Source organism: Ambystoma mexicanum, chromosome 13 (genome assembly GCF_040938575.1).
Source record: "Ambystoma mexicanum isolate Mex_15411 chromosome 13, UKY_AmexF1_1, whole genome shotgun sequence".
NCBI classification, from domain to species: Eukaryota; Metazoa; Chordata; class Amphibia; order Caudata; family Ambystomatidae; genus Ambystoma; species Ambystoma mexicanum.
Window position 1 is genome coordinate 10820183 of NC_090938.1, and position 18494 is coordinate 10838676.

The window sequence follows — 18494 nt, forward strand, 5'->3', positions numbered from 1 at the left end:
CCAAGTCAAGATCCCGTTCCCAGTACTGTGACAAGGAGGCACCGTAAGATCAGTATTGGGCGAGGGAGAGGTGCGTTGGCATGGAGATTACCAACGGGAACCACCGTGAGCGGTCTACTTGTTGCCGGTTTCCCATTGGGTCAACAGTAGTTGAAATAGAGGAAGGAAATCAGGAAGTGTTGCCAAGCCCACCATGGAGGAGCAAGGCACAGGGAATGATGCTGCAGGGCACGGGGCTGTAGACCAGAGCCCCTGCTAGGGAGAGGGGGAACCTTTGCACGTCGGTGAAGTGCTAAGGACTGGGGGAAGCCCAAGAGAATCCCTCTCTAAAGGACTTGACAAAGAGTCTAGCCCTCCCTGAAGGAACTAGAGATCCAGCTTGACCTGGTGGAGCCAGGTGGCAGACTGGGAAGCCCAGAGGGGAGAAAGCTGCTGCAGAGCTGGTCCAGTGGAGCAGGACCGCTCAACAAGCAAAGAAGGTGAAACTCCTGACCTCCCTGCAGGTCGGTACGCGTGGGGAGAAGGTGCTACGCCGACCAGAGGAAGACTAACAGTGTGGAGTGGCCGCAGTTCTGAGAAGGACACGGAGAGAAGAGGAAACCCTGCGGCAGACCACAGGTATCCAGGGAGATCCGAGACCATCACGAACCACGAGTCAAGGTATGCAGACGGACAGGGAGGTGCCGGGGCCCCTAGAGCGTGGTGCAGCCAATTTGAAGAAGCAAGTTATTGGGTTTGGAACCCTGGATTAAGGCAACAGACATTTGTGTTGTGAAAATCCAGGAAAGACTTGGCAGGATGGTGAACCAAGTCTGGTAGTGCGAGTATGGGACCCGCACACATAAAGAAGCAAGCATCCTCACTGCTCTTCATAGTCACAGTACCCAAAGGACTGGGGAAACAAGGTGACTGTGGGAGTTTTATGAAAGCAAGAGGAAGACTTGGCAGGATAGTGAACCCAGTCCATCAGTGTGAGTCTGGGACCTGCACCCACAAGGGAGCAAGCATCATCCTTGTTCTTCACAGTCGCAGTACCCGAAGGACTGGGGAACCAAGGTGACTATGAAGTTAGTGAAAGCAGGAGAAAGACCAGGGGACGGAAACCATCTCCCCTGGCGTTGTGATCTTCCCAGGAAGCCTGAGCAAAATTAGGGGGAGGGACTCATCCCCCTAATATTGAGAACTATGAGATATACGTTGTATGAAGACAAGAGAAGGGGAGGCCTCCTCTTGGTGCTTGTGAAAGAAAAGGAAGAAGCCAGGGGGGCGGAAGGGAACTTTTACATGGTCACACGCCTGGGGAAGGGAACCATCCCAAATGGTATAATGGGAATTCTGAGACCAAGAGACTTTGTTTTTGTTGCACATCGGTGAAACCCTGGAGTAGGAGCAAAACCCCAAAGACTTTTGATGTGCTTTTTTGGTGGCAGACATTCCTGTGAGGAAGAAGAGCGTCATTCTTTAACCATCCTGTTTTAGTATAGTTTATAGTGTACGGGTTGGACATAGGTTTGGACACGAGATGGTGGATACCATTCTGACAGGCCCTCATTGCTCAGTTGAGGCTGGGAAAGCCCCTCTTAGACATAGGGAAAGGTGGGAGTTCCTTCTTTTCCTTTACTTTAAATAAAGCTAATTGTTTAAACATGCCACCACCGTGCCAGCCTCATGCTTCTGACCCAGCTCCAGGCCTTGCTTCTCACAGGAGGCTCCTGTCCTCGTCATGATGTCTGGATGCCTGGTTCCCACCTTCAACACCTTACCTTCAGGAGCCAGCTGACATCATGCCAAACCAGTCACCCATCACAGGCAGCAGACTTCAAGCAGGTGCCTGCCTTCTTCGTACTAAGGAGAGAACACACGGTCTGCAAAGATGCCCGGCTTCATGGTGAATACAACATATATGGCTTAAGGAAGCAGGAGATCAGTGTCTCCAACAGAACAAAGAGACAGACAATGGGTGTTTATATCAAAATATAGATGTATTATCAATCACACTATGTTGCAGAAACAAGACCGTTGTGATCAGGGTCCAGTGCAGCAAGTCAATACAAGAGGACAGGTAGAAGGGGGCACCGTGCACAGGTCAAGTACCCCTACAAGGGGGTTCAGAGACTTCTGGGTATGCGAGAGACGATTCGAGATGTAAGGTTACCCTTACAATCACATTGGACTTGGTCATTTCCTGGGGTCTCACACAGAACCAGCTTCCCAGTAGATCCCCCTGCGCTTGACTCAGCCTCATGATCTCAATGTCACCTGGCATAGTAAGATCGCTGTCTCTGTCTTCCCTGGTTCCCTCCCTTGCCTCTGCACTTGTGCGATCTCACTGTCACTTGGCCAATTACGATCGCTGTCTCTGTCTTCCCTCTGTTCCCCTCCCCTGCCGCTGCACTTGTGCGATCTCACTGTCACTTGGCCAATTACGATCGCTGTCTCTGTCTTCCCTCTGTTCCCCTCCCCTGCAGCTGCACTTGTGCGATCTCACTGTCACTTGGCCAATTACGATCGCTGTCTCTGTCTTCCCTCTGTTCCCCTCCCCTGCCGCTGCACTTGCGCGATCTCAATTGCACGTGGCCTAGTAAGATCGCTGTCTCTGTCTTCCCTCTGTTCCCCTCCCCTGCCTCTACACTTGGGCGATCTCAATGTCACTTGGCCTATTACGATCGCTGTCTCTGTCTTCCCTCTGTTCCCCTCCCCTGCCGCTGCACTTGTGCGATCTCACTGTCACTTGGCCAATTACGATCGCTGTCTCTGTCTTCCCTCTGTTCCCCTCCCCTGCCGCTGCACTTGTGCGATCTCACTGTCACTTGGCCAATTACGATCGCTGTCTCTGTCTTCCCTCTGTTCCCCTCCCCTGCCGCTGCACTTGCGCGATCTCAATTGCACGTGGCCTAGTAAGATCGCTGTCTCTGTCTTCCCTCTGTTCCCCTCCCCTGCCTCTACACTTGGGCGATCTCAATGTCACTTGGCCTATTACGATCGCTGTCTCTGTCTTCCCTCTGTTCCCCTCCCCTGCCGCTGCACTTGTGCGATCTCACTGTCACTTGGCCAATTACGATCGCTGTCTCTGTCTTCCCTCTGTTCCCCTCCCCTGCCGCTGCACTTGCGCGATCTCAATTGCACGTGGCCTAGTAAGATCGCTGTCTCTGTCTTCCCTCTGTTCCCCTCCCCTGCCTCTACACTTGCGCGATCTCAATGTCACCTGGTCTAGTAAGATCGCTGTCTCTGTCTTCCCTCTGTTCCCCTCCCCTGCCGCTGCACTTGGGCAATCTCAATGTCACTTGGCCTATTACGATCGCTGTCTCTGTCTTCCCTCCCCTGCCGCTGCACTTGTGCGATCTCACTGTCACTTGGCCTATTACGATCGCTGTCTCTGTCTTCCCTCTGTTCTCCTCCCCTGCCGCTGCACTTGCGCGGTCTCAATGTCACTTGGCCTATTACGATCGCTGTCTCTGTCTTCCCTCTGTTCCCCTTCCCTGCACTTGCGCGATCTCAATGGCACGTGGCCTAGTAAGATCGCTGTCTCTGTCTTCCCTCTGTTCCCCTCCCCTGCCTCTACACTTGCGCGATCTCAATGTCACCTGGCCTAGTAAGATCGCTGTCTCTGTCTTCCCTCTGTCCCCTCCCCTGCCGCTGCACTTGGGCGATCTCAATGGCACGTGGCCTAGTAAGATCGCTGTCTCTGTCTTTCCTCTGTTCCCCTCCCCTGCCTCTACACTTGCGCGATCTCAATGTCACCTGGCTTAGTAAGATCGCTGTCTCTGTCTTCCCTCTGTTCCCCTCCCCTGCCGCTGCACTTGCGCGATCTCAATGGCACGTGGCCTAGTAAGATCGCTGTCTCTGTCTTCCCTCTGTTCCCCTCCCTTGCCTCGTTGCGCCTTGAAACACGTGTGCATAGGCGCGTTATAAATGCCATATACATACCGATACAGGTACCGGGAAGGAAGGTTTTGCGCCTACGTTATGGCTTATCGGACAGTCACTGCATCTCAGACTTGGTGAAGCCACTGGGCCTGTCATATGAAATTAAATCTGTGAGTCTGAGCTATTTAACCTCCACACAATGGTCCATCGGGCCATTCTATAGCCCATTCCAAGGAACAGGACGAGTTCCGCATCTCCAACTTCTGAAAGTCTGTAGCGGACAAACCCCTGCAGGATCCATGGAGCTTGGGAGGAGTTTCAGCAAAGTCTGCGCATGTGTGCGCAGAATCGCACCCAGCAGCAGAGAGCCACACGGTGGGGCTCTCCTCATTCACTGCCTCTTCCGCCACCACGAATAAATACCGCAGGGGCTCGTGGCACTCCTCCCACAGGAGGCAGCTGCTTCCCGCAGCCTTGTGCACCACCACTGCAGCAGAGTGTGCAGCAGGGGTCTGCTCTGCAGCCTGGGCCCGTATCTAAGGCGCCCCTGGCTCCCTCCCTGCAGGTCCCGGACAGTAACAGCTAGAAAAGTCACTTAGACCCTGAAAGCGCTTCACACAAGCACAAGAAAAACACGACAAGGTGAGTGTGTTCCATGCAGACACAGTCTATGAGAGGCAACGCATGATAAACTGTGAGTTCAAACACACAACACATGTGATGGGGTTGCAAACAAACACACACACACACGCAATGCGAGTGGCATACACAGAAACTCCAAAATAGGACGGGTCACCCATCTGGGAGTGGCCACACCCAGCAAATAGTGGGGGGGATGTGGTCACTCACATGGAAGCACACACCCACTGCAAGGTGTGGCATCACTCACCTCTGGGACCTGGGTTTAGGGAGTAATTCACGCATGATAAACAAACTAAAAAGTGGTCCCATGTTGAACAATAGGAGGCTTAACACACAAAGGGATGACATAGTCACACCCATTACACACTATATGGTGTCCAATTCCAACAGCGCACTGTTGATAGCGAAGCACCCGAGAAAACACACACAGGTATGAAGGGCCAAGAGGCGGCGTGAGATGGGGGTGTGACAGCAGAAGAGAACAAGGAGGGGAGAGACTGGGAGACACAGAGGGGGAGCGGCACCAAGGGAGTGTGATAAGGAGTAGGGCGGAAAGGGAGAGATGGTGTGGGGAATGGGAAGGAGGCGGGGAGAGAGAAAGGAATGGTCAGAGGGGTGAGTAGGAGAGGCGTAAAGGAATGAACCCAAGGGAAGCACCGCAGAAGCGCCTGCATGCTGCACCAATAGGAAGTCAGGTCTGCACCTGCACCCAAGGGAAGCACCGCAGAAGCGCCTGCACGCGGCACCAATAGGAAGTCAGGTCTGCACCTGCACCCAAGGGACAGGTCTGCACCTGCACCCAAGGGAAGCACCGCAGAAGCGCCTGCACGCTGCACCAATAGGAAGTCAGGTCTGCACCTGCACCCAAGGGATGCACCGCAGAAGCGCCTGCACGCTGCACCAATAGGAAGTCAGGTCTGCACCTGCACCCAAGGGAAGCACCGCAGAAGCGCCTGCACGCTGCACCAATAGGAAGTCAGGTCTGCACCTGCACCCAAGGGATGCACCGCAGAAGCGCCTGCACGCTGCACCATTAGGAAGTCAGGTCTGCACCTTTTTCTTCGGGAGGTAAACATTCAGCGCCTGGTTCATGATAACGAGGGCAGGGTAGAGGGGCAGCGCCAGGCAGATGTACCAGGCCACCCCTTTAATTTGGGCCTGGAACCAGTCTGACGAGATGCCCAGCAGGAGAGTGGACGTGGCCAGCAGGTAGACGATCAGTCCGCAGGTGACGTGGTACAGCTTCAGGCGTGCCACCGACGAGATCCGGACCAGCTGCGGGCACAGAAGGAGCATGCCCAGCAGGGCCTGCCCGCAGGTGGCTGCAAGTGTGCCCATCCCCAGCACGCTGTGCCAGGACACGAAGTGAGGAAGCTCGCTCCAGTTCTTGCTCGACACAACGTAGAAAAGGCCCACAGCAGCGCAGAGCATCACCGTGCCCTGCCCCAGCCAATGCAGGCGCACCTTGGCCTTGCGAGAGCAGAAGCAAAAAGGCGAATTCTCCGACGAGAAGAGGAGGATGGCTTCCGTCAGGGTGAGGTGGTACTGGAAACAAAGAGAGCAGAGGGTGCATCAGAGGAGCGCAGCCACACAGCCTGTCACCTGCACGTGAGGGGGGCATGCATCCAGGGGCCAACCACCCGTCACCTCTAGGTGTAAATAAACTGAAAACACTGGCAGGATACAGAGCCTGTCACCTCTAGGTATGAATAAACTGAGAACACTGGCAGGATACAGAGCCCTTCACCTCTAGGCATGAATACACTCGTGAGCCTGGCAGGATACAGAGCCCGTCACCTCTAGGCATGAATACACTCGGGAGACTGTCAGGATACAGAGCATGTCACCTCTAGGCATGAATACACTCGGGAGACTGGCAGGATACAGAGCATGTCACCTCTAGGCATGAATACACTCGTGAGACTGGCAGGATACAGAGCATGTCACCTCTAGGCATGAATACATTCGTGAGACTGGCAGGATACAGAGCCTGTCACCTCTAGGCATGAATACACTCGGGAGACTGGCAGGATACAAAGCCCATCACCTCTAGGCATGAATACACTCGGGAGACTGGCAGGCTACAGAGCCCATCACCTCTAGGCATAAATACACTCGGGAGACTGGCAGGATAGAGAGCCCGTCACCTCTAGGCATGAATACACTCGGGAGACTGGCAGGATAGAGAGCCCGTCACCTCTAGGCATGAATACACTCAGGAGACTAGTAGGATACAGAGCTCATCACCTCTAGATATAAATACACGCAGGAGACTGGCAGGATACAGAGCATGTCACCTCTAGGCATGAATACACTCAGGAGACTGGCAGGATAGAGAGCCTGTCACCTCTAGGCATGAATACACTCGGGAGACTGGCGGGAATACAGAGCATGTCACCTCTAGGCATGAATACACTCGGGAGACTGGCAGGATAGAGAGCCTGTCACCTCTAGATATAAATACACGCAGGAGACTGGCAGGATACAGGACCCATCACCTCTCGGTATGAATACACTCAGGAGACTGGCAGGATAGAGAGCCTGTTACCTCTAGGCATGAGTACACTCGGGAGACTGGCAGGATACAGAGCCTGTCACCTCTAGGCATGAATACACTCGGGAGACTGGCAGGATACAAAGCCCATCACCTCTAGGCATGAATACACTCGGGAGACTGGCAGGCTACAGAGCCCATCACCTCTAGGCATAAATACACTCGGGAGACTGGCAGGATAGAGAGCCCGTCACCTCTAGGCATGAATACACTCGGGAGACTGGCAGGATAGAGAGCTCATCACCTCTAGATATAAATACACGCAGGAGACTGGCAGGATACAGAGCATGTCACCTCTAGGCATGAATACACTCAGGAGACTGGCAGGATAGAGAGCCTGTCACCTCTAGGCATGAATACACTCGGGAGACTGGCGGGAATACAGAGCATGTCACCTCTAGGCATGAATACACTCGGGAGACTGGCAGGATAGAGAGCCTGTCACCTCTAGATATAAATACACGCAGGAGACTGGCAGGATACAGGACCCATCACCTCTCGGTATGAATACACTCAGGAGACTGGCAGGATAGAGAGCCTGTTACCTCTAGGCATGAGTACACTCGGGAGACTGGCAGGATACAGAGCCTGTCACCTCTAGGCATGAATACACTCGGGAGACTGGCAGGATACAAAGCCCATCACCTCTAGGCATGAATACACTCGGGAGACTGGCAGGCTACAGAGCCCATCACCTCTAGGCATAAATACACTCGGGAGACTGGCAGGATAGAGAGCCCGTCACCTCTAGGCATGAATACACTCGGGAGACTGGCAGGATAGAGAGCCCGTCACCTCTAGGCATGAATACACTCAGGAGACTAGTAGGATACAGAGCTCATCACCTCTAGATATAAATACACGCAGGAGACTGGCAGGATACAGAGCATGTCACCTCTAGGCATGAATACACTCAGGAGACTGGCAGGATAGAGAGCCTGTCACCTCTAGGCATGAATACACTCGGGAGACTGGCGGGAATACAGAGCATGTCACCTCTAGGCATGAATACACTCGGGAGACTGGCAGGATAGAGAGCCTGTCACCTCTAGATATAAATACACGCAGGAGACTGGCAGGATACAGGACCCATCACCTCTCGGTATGAATACACTCAGGAGACTGGCAGGATAGAGAGCCTGTTACCTCTAGGCATGAGTACACTCGGGAGACTGGCAGGATACAGAGCATGTCACCTCTAGGCATAAATTAACTTTTCCCGCAAAATTGACCAGTCAGATGTATGACCATTAGAACTTTCTAGGCACTTGAATAATTCATGATGTATTACGCAATTTAATAAAAATCCATGTACCAGATATTTTGAATCTGGATACAAAAAACAATAACTTTAGGTGCAAACCTAGAGATGTGTCCATTATATATGCTGTTCTTATGGTTTATGTTGTGAATTTGTCTTTCCTTTTAAGCACGCTAGTCTCGTGACTAGTATATGACTGATGCTGTTCCTCTGTTTATGACTCTAATATATGTTTTCTTTTTTAGTCCAGTAATGTGTTGTACATGCAGGTGTTTATACAAGAATTTCATTGTTGTCTTAATACAATTAAGTATATTTACGATGCAGCCCCTTCTGTGTGTGTTTTTTCTTCCTTGACAATTTCATGGGCAACTAACTTTGGGATATATTCCTTGAGTATAAGTAGGAAGGTTCCCCAGTACAACCAAAATGTTTTTCATCCCTTGAGGAAGCAATTGGGTTGAGCCTACTAGTAGCAGTACTAACTCGTTTATGTTCTCCTAAACTCAGGAGACTGGCGGGGAAGGGCTTATCCAAGTCTGGATACCTAGAAGAGAATGTCAGGATAGAGAGCATGTCACCTCTTATCTTGGATGGACTACTAGACAGGCTTACATTCTCGTGAATTGAAGTTCCTCGCATCCACAATGCACACTGACTCTACTCCACAAGAGTGGATTATCACTCATCACATGGCTAGTGGCGAGTCCAACTCTGAGCCACCCTCAGAAGATTGGTATAATGCAAAGAACCTGTCCCTTCTAGGGGTGGAGAGGCCAAGGCCCCAGAAACGGTCACGTCATGTCATATATAAATATGTCCACAAGAATCCTTGGCAGTGGAGAATTCCAAGACTGAGGGACAGAAAATGTTGTCCCTGGAGGGAGTGTGCTTCTGAAAGCACTGCTTACTATTTATTTAATTACCTCCTGAGTGGAAGCCCATCTTATTTTAATTTTTTTTTAAATTATAGGCTTTGAAATTTTGGTCTGAATAATCAACACCACAAACAGAAAAGTAACTTAAAATAATTCTGAGATTTCAAAGAAACAGCCCCATGCAACTGAGCATTACATGCATAGGGTGCAAGAATATCCAAGCATCACATGCACAGGGTGCAAGAATATCCAAGCATCACATGCACAGGGTGCGTGTCCATCCAAGCATCACATGCACAGGGTTCTAGTGCATCCAAGCATCACATGCACAGGGTTCTAGTGCATCCAAGCATCACATGCACAGGGTGCAAGAGCATCCAAGCATCACATGCACAGGGTGAAAGAACATCCAAGCATCACATGCACAGGGTTCACCTGCATCCAAATATCACATGCACAGGATGCAAGAACATCCAAGCATCACATGCACAGGGTGCAAGAACATCCAAGCATCACATGCACAGGGTTCACCTGCATCCAAATATCACATGCACAGGATGCAAGAACATCAAAGCATCACATGCACAGGTTGCGTGTCCATCCAAGCATCACAAGCACAGGGTGCAAGAACATTCAAGCATCACATGCACAGGATGCAAGAACATCCAAGCATCACATGCACAGGGTGCAATAACATCCAAGCATCAACATCCAACCATCACATGCACAGGGTGCAAGAACATCCAAGCAGCACATGCACAGGGTGCAAGAACATCCCAGCATCACATGCACAGGGTGCATGTGCATCCACGCATCACATGCACAGGATGCAAGAACATCCAAGCATCACATGCACAGGGTGTAAGAACATCCAAGCATCACATGCACAGGGTGCAAGAACATCCAAGCATCACATGCACAGGGTGCAAGAGCATCCAAGCATCACATGCACATGGTACTAGTGCATCCAAGCATCACATGCACAGGGTGCAAGAACATCCAAGCATCACATGCACAGGTTGCAAGAACATCCAAGCATCACATGCACAGGTTGCATGTGCATCCAAGCATCACATGCACAGGTTGCATGTGCATCCAAGCATCACATGCACAGGGTGCATGTGCATCCAAGCATCACATGCACAGGGTGCATGTGCATCCAAGCATCACATGCACAGGGTGCATGTGCATCCAAGCATCACATGCACAGGGTGCATGTGCATCCAAGCATCACATGCACAGGGTGCAAGAACATCCAAGCATCACATGCACAGGATGCAAGAACATCCAAGCATCACATGCACAGGATGCAAGAGCATCCAAGCATCACATGCACAGGGTGCAAGAACATCCAAGCATCACATGCACAGGGTGCATGTGCATCCAATCATCACATGCACAGGGTGCAAAAACATCCAAGCATCACATGCACAGGGTGCAAGAACATCCAAGCATCACATGCACAGGGTGCAAGAGCATCCAAGCATCACATGCACATGGTGCTAGTGCATCCAAGCATCACATGCACAGGGTGCAAGAACATCCAAGCATCACATGCACAGGGTGCATGTGCATCCAAGCATCACATGCACAGGGTGCATGTGCATCCAAGCATCACATGCACATGGTGCATGTGCATCCAAGCATCACATGCACAGGGTGCAAGAACATCCAAGCATCACATGCACAGGATGCAAGAACATCCAAGCATCACATGCACAGGATGCAAGAACATCCAAGCATCACATGCACAGGATGCAAGAGCATCCAAGCATCACATGCACAGGATGCAAGAGCATCCAAGCATCACATGCACAGGATGCAAGAGCATCCAAGCATCACATGCACAGGATGCAAGAGCATCCAAGCATCACATGCACAGGGTGCAAGAACATCCAAGCATCACATGCACAGGGTGCATGTGCATCCAAGCATCACATGCACAGGGTGCCAAAACAAACCAAGCATCACATGCACAGGGTGCAAGAACATCCAAGCATCACATGCACATGGTCAAAGAACATCCAAGCATCACATGCACAGGGTGCTAGTGCATCCACGCATCACATGCACAGTGTGCATGTGCATCCAAGCATCACATGCACAGGGTTCACCTGCATCCAAGCATCACATGCACAGGGTGCAAGAACATCCAAGCATCACATGCACAGGGTGCAAGAACATCCAAGCATCACATGCACAGGGTGCAAGAACATCCAAGCATCACATGCACAGGTTGCGTGTCCATCCAAGCATCACATGCACAGGGTGCAAGAACATCCAAGCATCACATGGTGCAATAACATCCAAGCATCACATGCACAGGGTGCAAGAACATCCAAGCATCACATGCACATGGTGCAAGAACATCCAAGCATCACATGCACAGGGTGCAAGAACATCCAAGCATCACATGCACAGGGTGCAAGAACATCCAAGCATCACATGCACAGGGTGCAAGAACATCCAAGCATCACATACACAGGGTGCAAGAACATCCAAGCATCACATGCACAGGGTGCAAGAGCATCCAAGCATCACATGCACAGGGTGCTAGTGCATCCACGCATCACATCAGGGTGCATGTGCATCCAAGCATCACATGCACAGGGTTCACCTGCATCCAAGCATCACATGCACAGGGTGCAAGAACATCCAAGCATCACATGCACAGGGTGCAAGAACATCCAAGCATCACATGCACAGGGTGCAAGAACATCCAAGCATCACATGCACAGGGTGCAAGAACATCCAAGCATCACATGGTGCAATAACATCCAAGCATCACATGCACAGGGTGAAAGAACATCCAAGCATCACATGCACAGGGTGCAAGAACATCCAAGCATCACATGCACAGGGTGCAAGAACATCCAAGCATCACATACACACGGTGCAAGAACATCCAAGCATCACATACACAGGGTGCAAGAACATCCAAGCATCACATACACAGGGTGCAAGAACATCCAAGCATCACATACACAGGGTTCACCTGCATCCAAAAATCACATGCACAGGGTTCATCTGCATCCAAGCATCACATGCACAAGGTGCAAGTGCATCTAAACATCACATGCAAAGGGTGCAAGAACATCCAAGCATCACATGCACAGGGTGCAAGAACATCCAAGCATCACATGCACAGGGTGCAAGAACATCCAAGCATCACATGCACAGGGTGCAAGAACATCCAAGCATCACAAGCAAAGGGTGCATGTGCATCCAAGCATCACATGCACAGGGTGCAAGAACATCCAAGCATCACATGCACAGGGTGCAAAAACATCCAAGCATCAAATGCACAGGATGCAAGAACATCCAAGCATCACATGCACAGGATGCAAGAACATCCAAGCAAAAAATGCACAGGATGCAAGAACATCCAAGCATCACATGCACAGGGTGCAAGAACATCCAAGCATCACATGCACAGGGTGCAAGAGCATCCAAGCATCACATGCACAGGGTGCAAGAGCATCCAAGCATCACATGCACAGGGTGCAAGAGCATCCAAGCATCACATGCACAGGGTGCATGTGCATCCAAGCATCACATGCACAGGGTGCATGTGCATCCAAGCATCACATGCACAGGGTGCATGTGCATCCAAGCATCACATGCACAGGGTGCATGTGCATCCAAGCATCACATGCACAGGGTGCATGTGCATCCAAGCATCACATGCACAGGGTGCATGTGCATCCAAGCATCACATGCACAGGGTGCATGTGCATCCAAGCATCACATGCACAGGGTGCATGTGCATCCAAGCATCACATGCACAGGGTGCATGTGCATCCAAGCATCACATGCACAGGGTGCAAGAGCATCCAAGCATCACATGAACAGGGTGCATGTGCATCCAAGCATCACATGAACAGGGTGCATGTGCATCCAAGCATCACATGCACATGGTGCGGGAACATCCAAGCATCACATGCACAGGGTGCAAGAACATCCAAGCATCACATGCACAGAGTGCAAGAACATCCAAGCATCACATACACAGGGTTCACCTGCATCCAAAAATCACATGCACAGGGTTCATCTGCATCCAAGCATCACATGCACAAGGTGCAAGAACATCCAAGCATCACATGCACAGGGTGCAAGAACATCCAAGCATCACATGCACAGGGTGCAAGAACATCCAAGCATCACAAGCACAGGGTGCATGTGCATCCAAGCATCACATGCACAGGGTGCAAGAACATCCAAGCATCACAAGCACAGGGTGCATGTGCATCCAAGCATCACATGCACAGGGTGCCAAAACAACTAAGCATCACATGCACAGGGTGCAAAAACATCCAAGCATCACATGCACAGGGTGCAAAAACATCCAAGCATCACATGCACAGGGTGCTAGTGCATCCACGCATCACATGCACAGGGTGCATGTGCATCCAAGCATCACATGCACAGGGTTCACCTGCATCCAAGCATCACATGCACAGGGTGCAAGAACATCCAAGCATCACATGCACAGGGTGCAAGAACATCCAAGCATCACATGCACAGGGTGCAAGAACATCCAAGCATCACATGCACAGGGTGCAAGAACATCCAAGCATCACATGCACAGGTTGCGTGTCCATCCAAGCATCACATGCACAGGGTGCAAGAACATCCAAGCATCACATGCACAGGGTGCAAGAACATCCAAGCATCACATGCACATGGTGCAATAACATCCAAGCATCACATGCACAGGGTGCAAGAACATCCAAGCATCACATGCACAGGGTGAAAGAACATCCAAGCATCACATGCACAGGGTGCAAGAACATCCAAGCATCACATGCACAGGGTGCAAGAACATCCAAGCATCACATGCACAGGGTGCAAGAACATCCAAGCATCACATACACAGGGTGCAAGAACATTCAAGCATTACATACACAGGGTTCACCTGCATCCAAAAATCACATGCACAGGGTTCATCTGCATCCAAGCATCACATGCACAAGGTGCAAGTGCATCTAAACATCACATGCAAAGGGTGCAAGAACATCCAAGCATCACATGCACAGGGTGCAAGAACATCCAAGCATCACAAGCACAGGGTGCATGTGCATCCAAGCATCACATGCACAGGGTGCAAGAACATCCAAGCATCACATGCACAGGGTGCAAGAACATCCAAGCATCAAATGCACAGGATGCAAGAACATCCAAGCATCAAATGCACAGGATGCAAGAACATCCAAGCATCAAATGCACAGGATGCAAGAACATCCAAGCATCAAATGCACAGGATGCAAGAACATCCAAGCATCACATGCACAGGATGCAAGAACATCCAAGCATCAAATGCACAGGATGCAAGAACATCCAAGCATCAAATGCACAGGATGCAAGAACATCCAAGCATCGCATGCACAGGGTGCAAGAACATCCAAGCATCGCATGCACAGGGTGCAAGAACATCCAAGCATCACATGCACAGGGTGCAAGAACATCCAAGCATCACATGCACAGTTTGCAAGAACATCCAAGCATCACATGCACAGAGTGCATGTGCATCCAAGCATCACATGCACAGGGTGCAAGAACATCCAAGCATCACATGCACAGGGTGCTAGTGCATCCAAGCATCACATGCACAGGGTGCAAGAACATCCAAGCATCGCATGCACAGGGTGCAAGAACATCCAAGCATCGCATGCACAGGGTGCAAGAACATCCAAGCATCGCATGCACAGGGTGCAAGAACATCCAAGCATCACATGCACAGGGTGCAAGAACATCCAAGCATCACATGCACAGGGTGCATGTGCATCCAAGCATCACATGCACAGGGTGCAAGAACATCCAAGCATCACATGCACAGGGTGCAAGAACATCCAAGCATCACATGCACAGGGTGCAAGAACATCCAAGCATCACATGCACAGGTTGCGTGTCCATCCAAGCATCACATGCACAGGGTGCAAGAACATCCAAGCATCACATGGTGCAATAACATCCAAGCATCACATGCACAGGGTGCAAGAACATCCAAGCATCACATGCACATGGTGCAAGAACATCCAAGCATCACATGCACATGGTGCAAGAACATCCAAGCATCACATGCACAGGGTGAAAGAACATCCAAGCATCACATGCACAGGGTGCAAGAACATCCAAGCATCACATGCACAGGGTGCAAGAACATCCAAGCATCACATACACAGGGTGCAAGAACATCCAAGCATCACATGCACAGGGTGCAAGAACATCCAAGCATCACATGCACAGGGTGCTAGTGCATCCACGCATCACATGCACAGGGTGCATGTGCATCCAAGCATCACATGCACAGAGTTCACCTGCATCCAAGCATCACATGCACAGGGTGCAACATCCAAGCATCACATGCACAGGGTGCAAGAACATCCAAGCATCACATGCACAGGTTGCGTGTCCATCCAAGCATCACATGCACAGGGTGCAAGAACATCCAAGCATCACATGGTGCAATAACATCCAAGCATCACATGCACAGGGTGAAAGAACATCCAAGCATCACATGCACAGGGTGCAAGAACATCCAAGCATCACATGCACAGGGTGCAAGAACATCCAAGCATCACATGCACAGGGTGCAAGAACATCCAAGCATCACATGCACAGGGTGCAAGAACATCCAAGCATCACATGCACAGGGTGCAAGAACATCCAAGCATCACATGCACAAGGTGCAAGTGCATCTAAACATCACATGCAAAGGGTGCAAGAACATCCAAGCATCACATGCACAGGGTGCAAGAACATCCAAGCATCACATGCACAGGGTGCAAGAACATCCAAGCATCACATGCACAGGGTGCAAGAACATCCAAGCATCACAAGCAAAGGGTGCATGTGCATCCAAACATCACATGCACAGGGTGCAAGAACATCCAAGCATCACATGCACAGGGTGCAAAAACATCCAAGCATCAAATGCACAGGATGCAAGAACATCCAAGCATCAAATGCACAGGATGCAAGAACATCCAAGCATCACATGCACAGGGTGCAAGAACATCCAAGCATCACATGCACAGGGTGCAAGAACATCCAAGCATCACATGCACAGGGTGCAAGAGCATCCAAGCATCACATTCACAGGGTGCATGTGCATCCAAGCATCACATTCACAGGGTGCATGTGCATCCAAGCATCACATTCACAGGGTGCATGTGCATCCAAGCATCACATGCACAGGGTGCATGTGCATCCAAGCATCACATGCACAGGGTGCATGTGCATCCAAGCATCACATGCACAGGGTGCATGTGCATCCAAGCATCACATGCACAGGGTGCATGTGCATCCAAGCATCACATGCACAGGGTGCATGTGCATCCAAGCATCACATGCACAGGGTGCATGTGCATCCAAGCATCACATGCACAGGGTGCATGTGCATCCAAGCATCACATGCACAGGGTGCATGTGCATCCAAGCATCACATGCACAGGGTGCATGTGCATCCAAGCATCACATGAACAGGGTGCATGTGCATCCAAGCATCACATGCACATGGTGCGGGAACATCCAAGCATCACATGCACAGGGTGCAAGAACATCCAAGCATCACATGCACAGGGTGCAAGAACATCCAAGCATCACATGCACAGGGTGCAAGAACATCCAAGCATCACATGCACAGGGTGCAAGAACATCCAAGCATCACATACACAGGGTTCACCTGCATCCAAAAATCACATGCACAGGGTTCATCTGCATCCAAGCATCACATGCACAAGGTGCAAGTGCATCCAAACATCACATGCACAGGGTGCAAGAACATCCAAGCATCACATGCACAGGGTGCAAAAACATCCAAGCATCAAATGCACAGGATGCAAGAACATCCAAGCATCACATGCACAGGGTGCAAGAACATCCAAGCATCACAAGCACAGGGTGCATGTGCATCCAAGCATCACATGCACAGGGTGCCAAAACAACCAAGCATCACATGCACAGGGTGCAAGAACATCCAAGCATCACATGCACAGGGTGCTAGTGCATCCACGCATCACATGCACAGGGTGCATGTGCATCCAAGCATCACATGCACAGGGTTCACCTGCATCCAAGCATCACATGCACAGGGTGCAAGAACATCCAAGCATCACATGCACAGGGTGCAAGAACATCCAAGCATCACATGCACAGGGTGCAAGAACATCCAAGCATCACATGCTCAGGTTGCGTGTCCATCCAAGCATCACATGCACAGGGTGCAAGAACATCCAAGCATCACATGCACAGGGTGCAAGAACATCCAAGCATCACATGCACAGGGTGCAAGAACATCCAAGCATCACATGCACAGGGTGAAAGAACATCCAAGCATCACATGCACAGGGTGCAAGAACATCCAAGCATCACATGCACAGGGTGCAAGAACATCCAAGCATCACATACACAGGGTGCAAGAACATCCAAGCATTACATACACAGGGTTCACCTGCATCCAAAAATCACATGCACAGGGTTCATCTGCATCCAAGCATCACATGCACAAGGTGCAAGTGCATCTAAACATCACATGCAAAGGGTGCAAGAACATCCAAGCATCACATGCACAGGGTGCAAGAACATCCAAGCATCACATGCACAGGGTGCAAGAACATCCAAGCATCACAAGCACAGGGTGCATGTGCATCCAAGCATCACATGCACAGGGTGCATGTTCATCCAAGCATCACATGCACAGGGTGCATGTTCATCCAAGCATCACATGCACAGGGTGCAAGAACATCCAAGCATCACATGCACAGGGTGCAAGAACATCCAAGCATCACATGCACAGGGTGCAAGAACATCCAAGCATCACATGCACAGGGTGCAAGAACATCCAAGCATCACATGTACAGGGTGCAAGAACATCCAAGCATCATATGCACAGGGTGCAAGAACATCCAAGCATCACATGCACAGGGTGCAAGAACATCCAAGCATCACATGCACAGGGTGCATGTGCATCCAAGCATCACATGCACAGGGTGCATGTGCATCCAAGCATCACATGCACAGGGTGCATGTGCATCTAAGCATCACATGCACAATCTGCACTTGCATTCAAGCATTAGAAACACACGGTGCGTGTGCATCCAGGCATCACATGCACAGAGTGCACATGCATCTAAGCATCACATGCACAATCTGCACTTGCATTCAAGCATTAGAAACACGGTGCGTGTGCGTCCAGGCATCACATGCACAGAGTGCACATGCATCTAAGCATCACATGCACAATCTGCACTTGCATTCAAGCATTAGAAACACACGGTGCGTGTGCGTCCAG

General features: G+C 50.8%; 1 protein-coding gene across 4 annotated transcripts in view; it reads right to left on the bottom strand.

Moving 5' to 3' along the window:
* Window positions 1–18494, bottom strand: part of CYB561D1 (cytochrome b561 family member D1) — a 151008-nt gene that overhangs the window by 104271 nt on the left and 28243 nt on the right. Inside the window, exons 3-4 of one of the 4 annotated variants that reach the window (XR_011282875.1) lie at window positions 2653–6054; window positions 1964–2259 (exon numbers count right to left, since the gene is read on the bottom strand). Coding sequence is in view for 2 of the 4 variants with exons in the window: in XM_069633001.1 (XP_069489102.1) it covers window positions 5551–6054 (504 nt within the window). In the remaining 2 variants the exon portion in view is untranslated. Of the gene's footprint in view, window positions 1–1963; window positions 6055–18494 lie in introns of those variants that run through there. The other 3 variants (XR_011282874.1, XM_069633002.1, XM_069633001.1) reach the window with 3 other exon arrangements.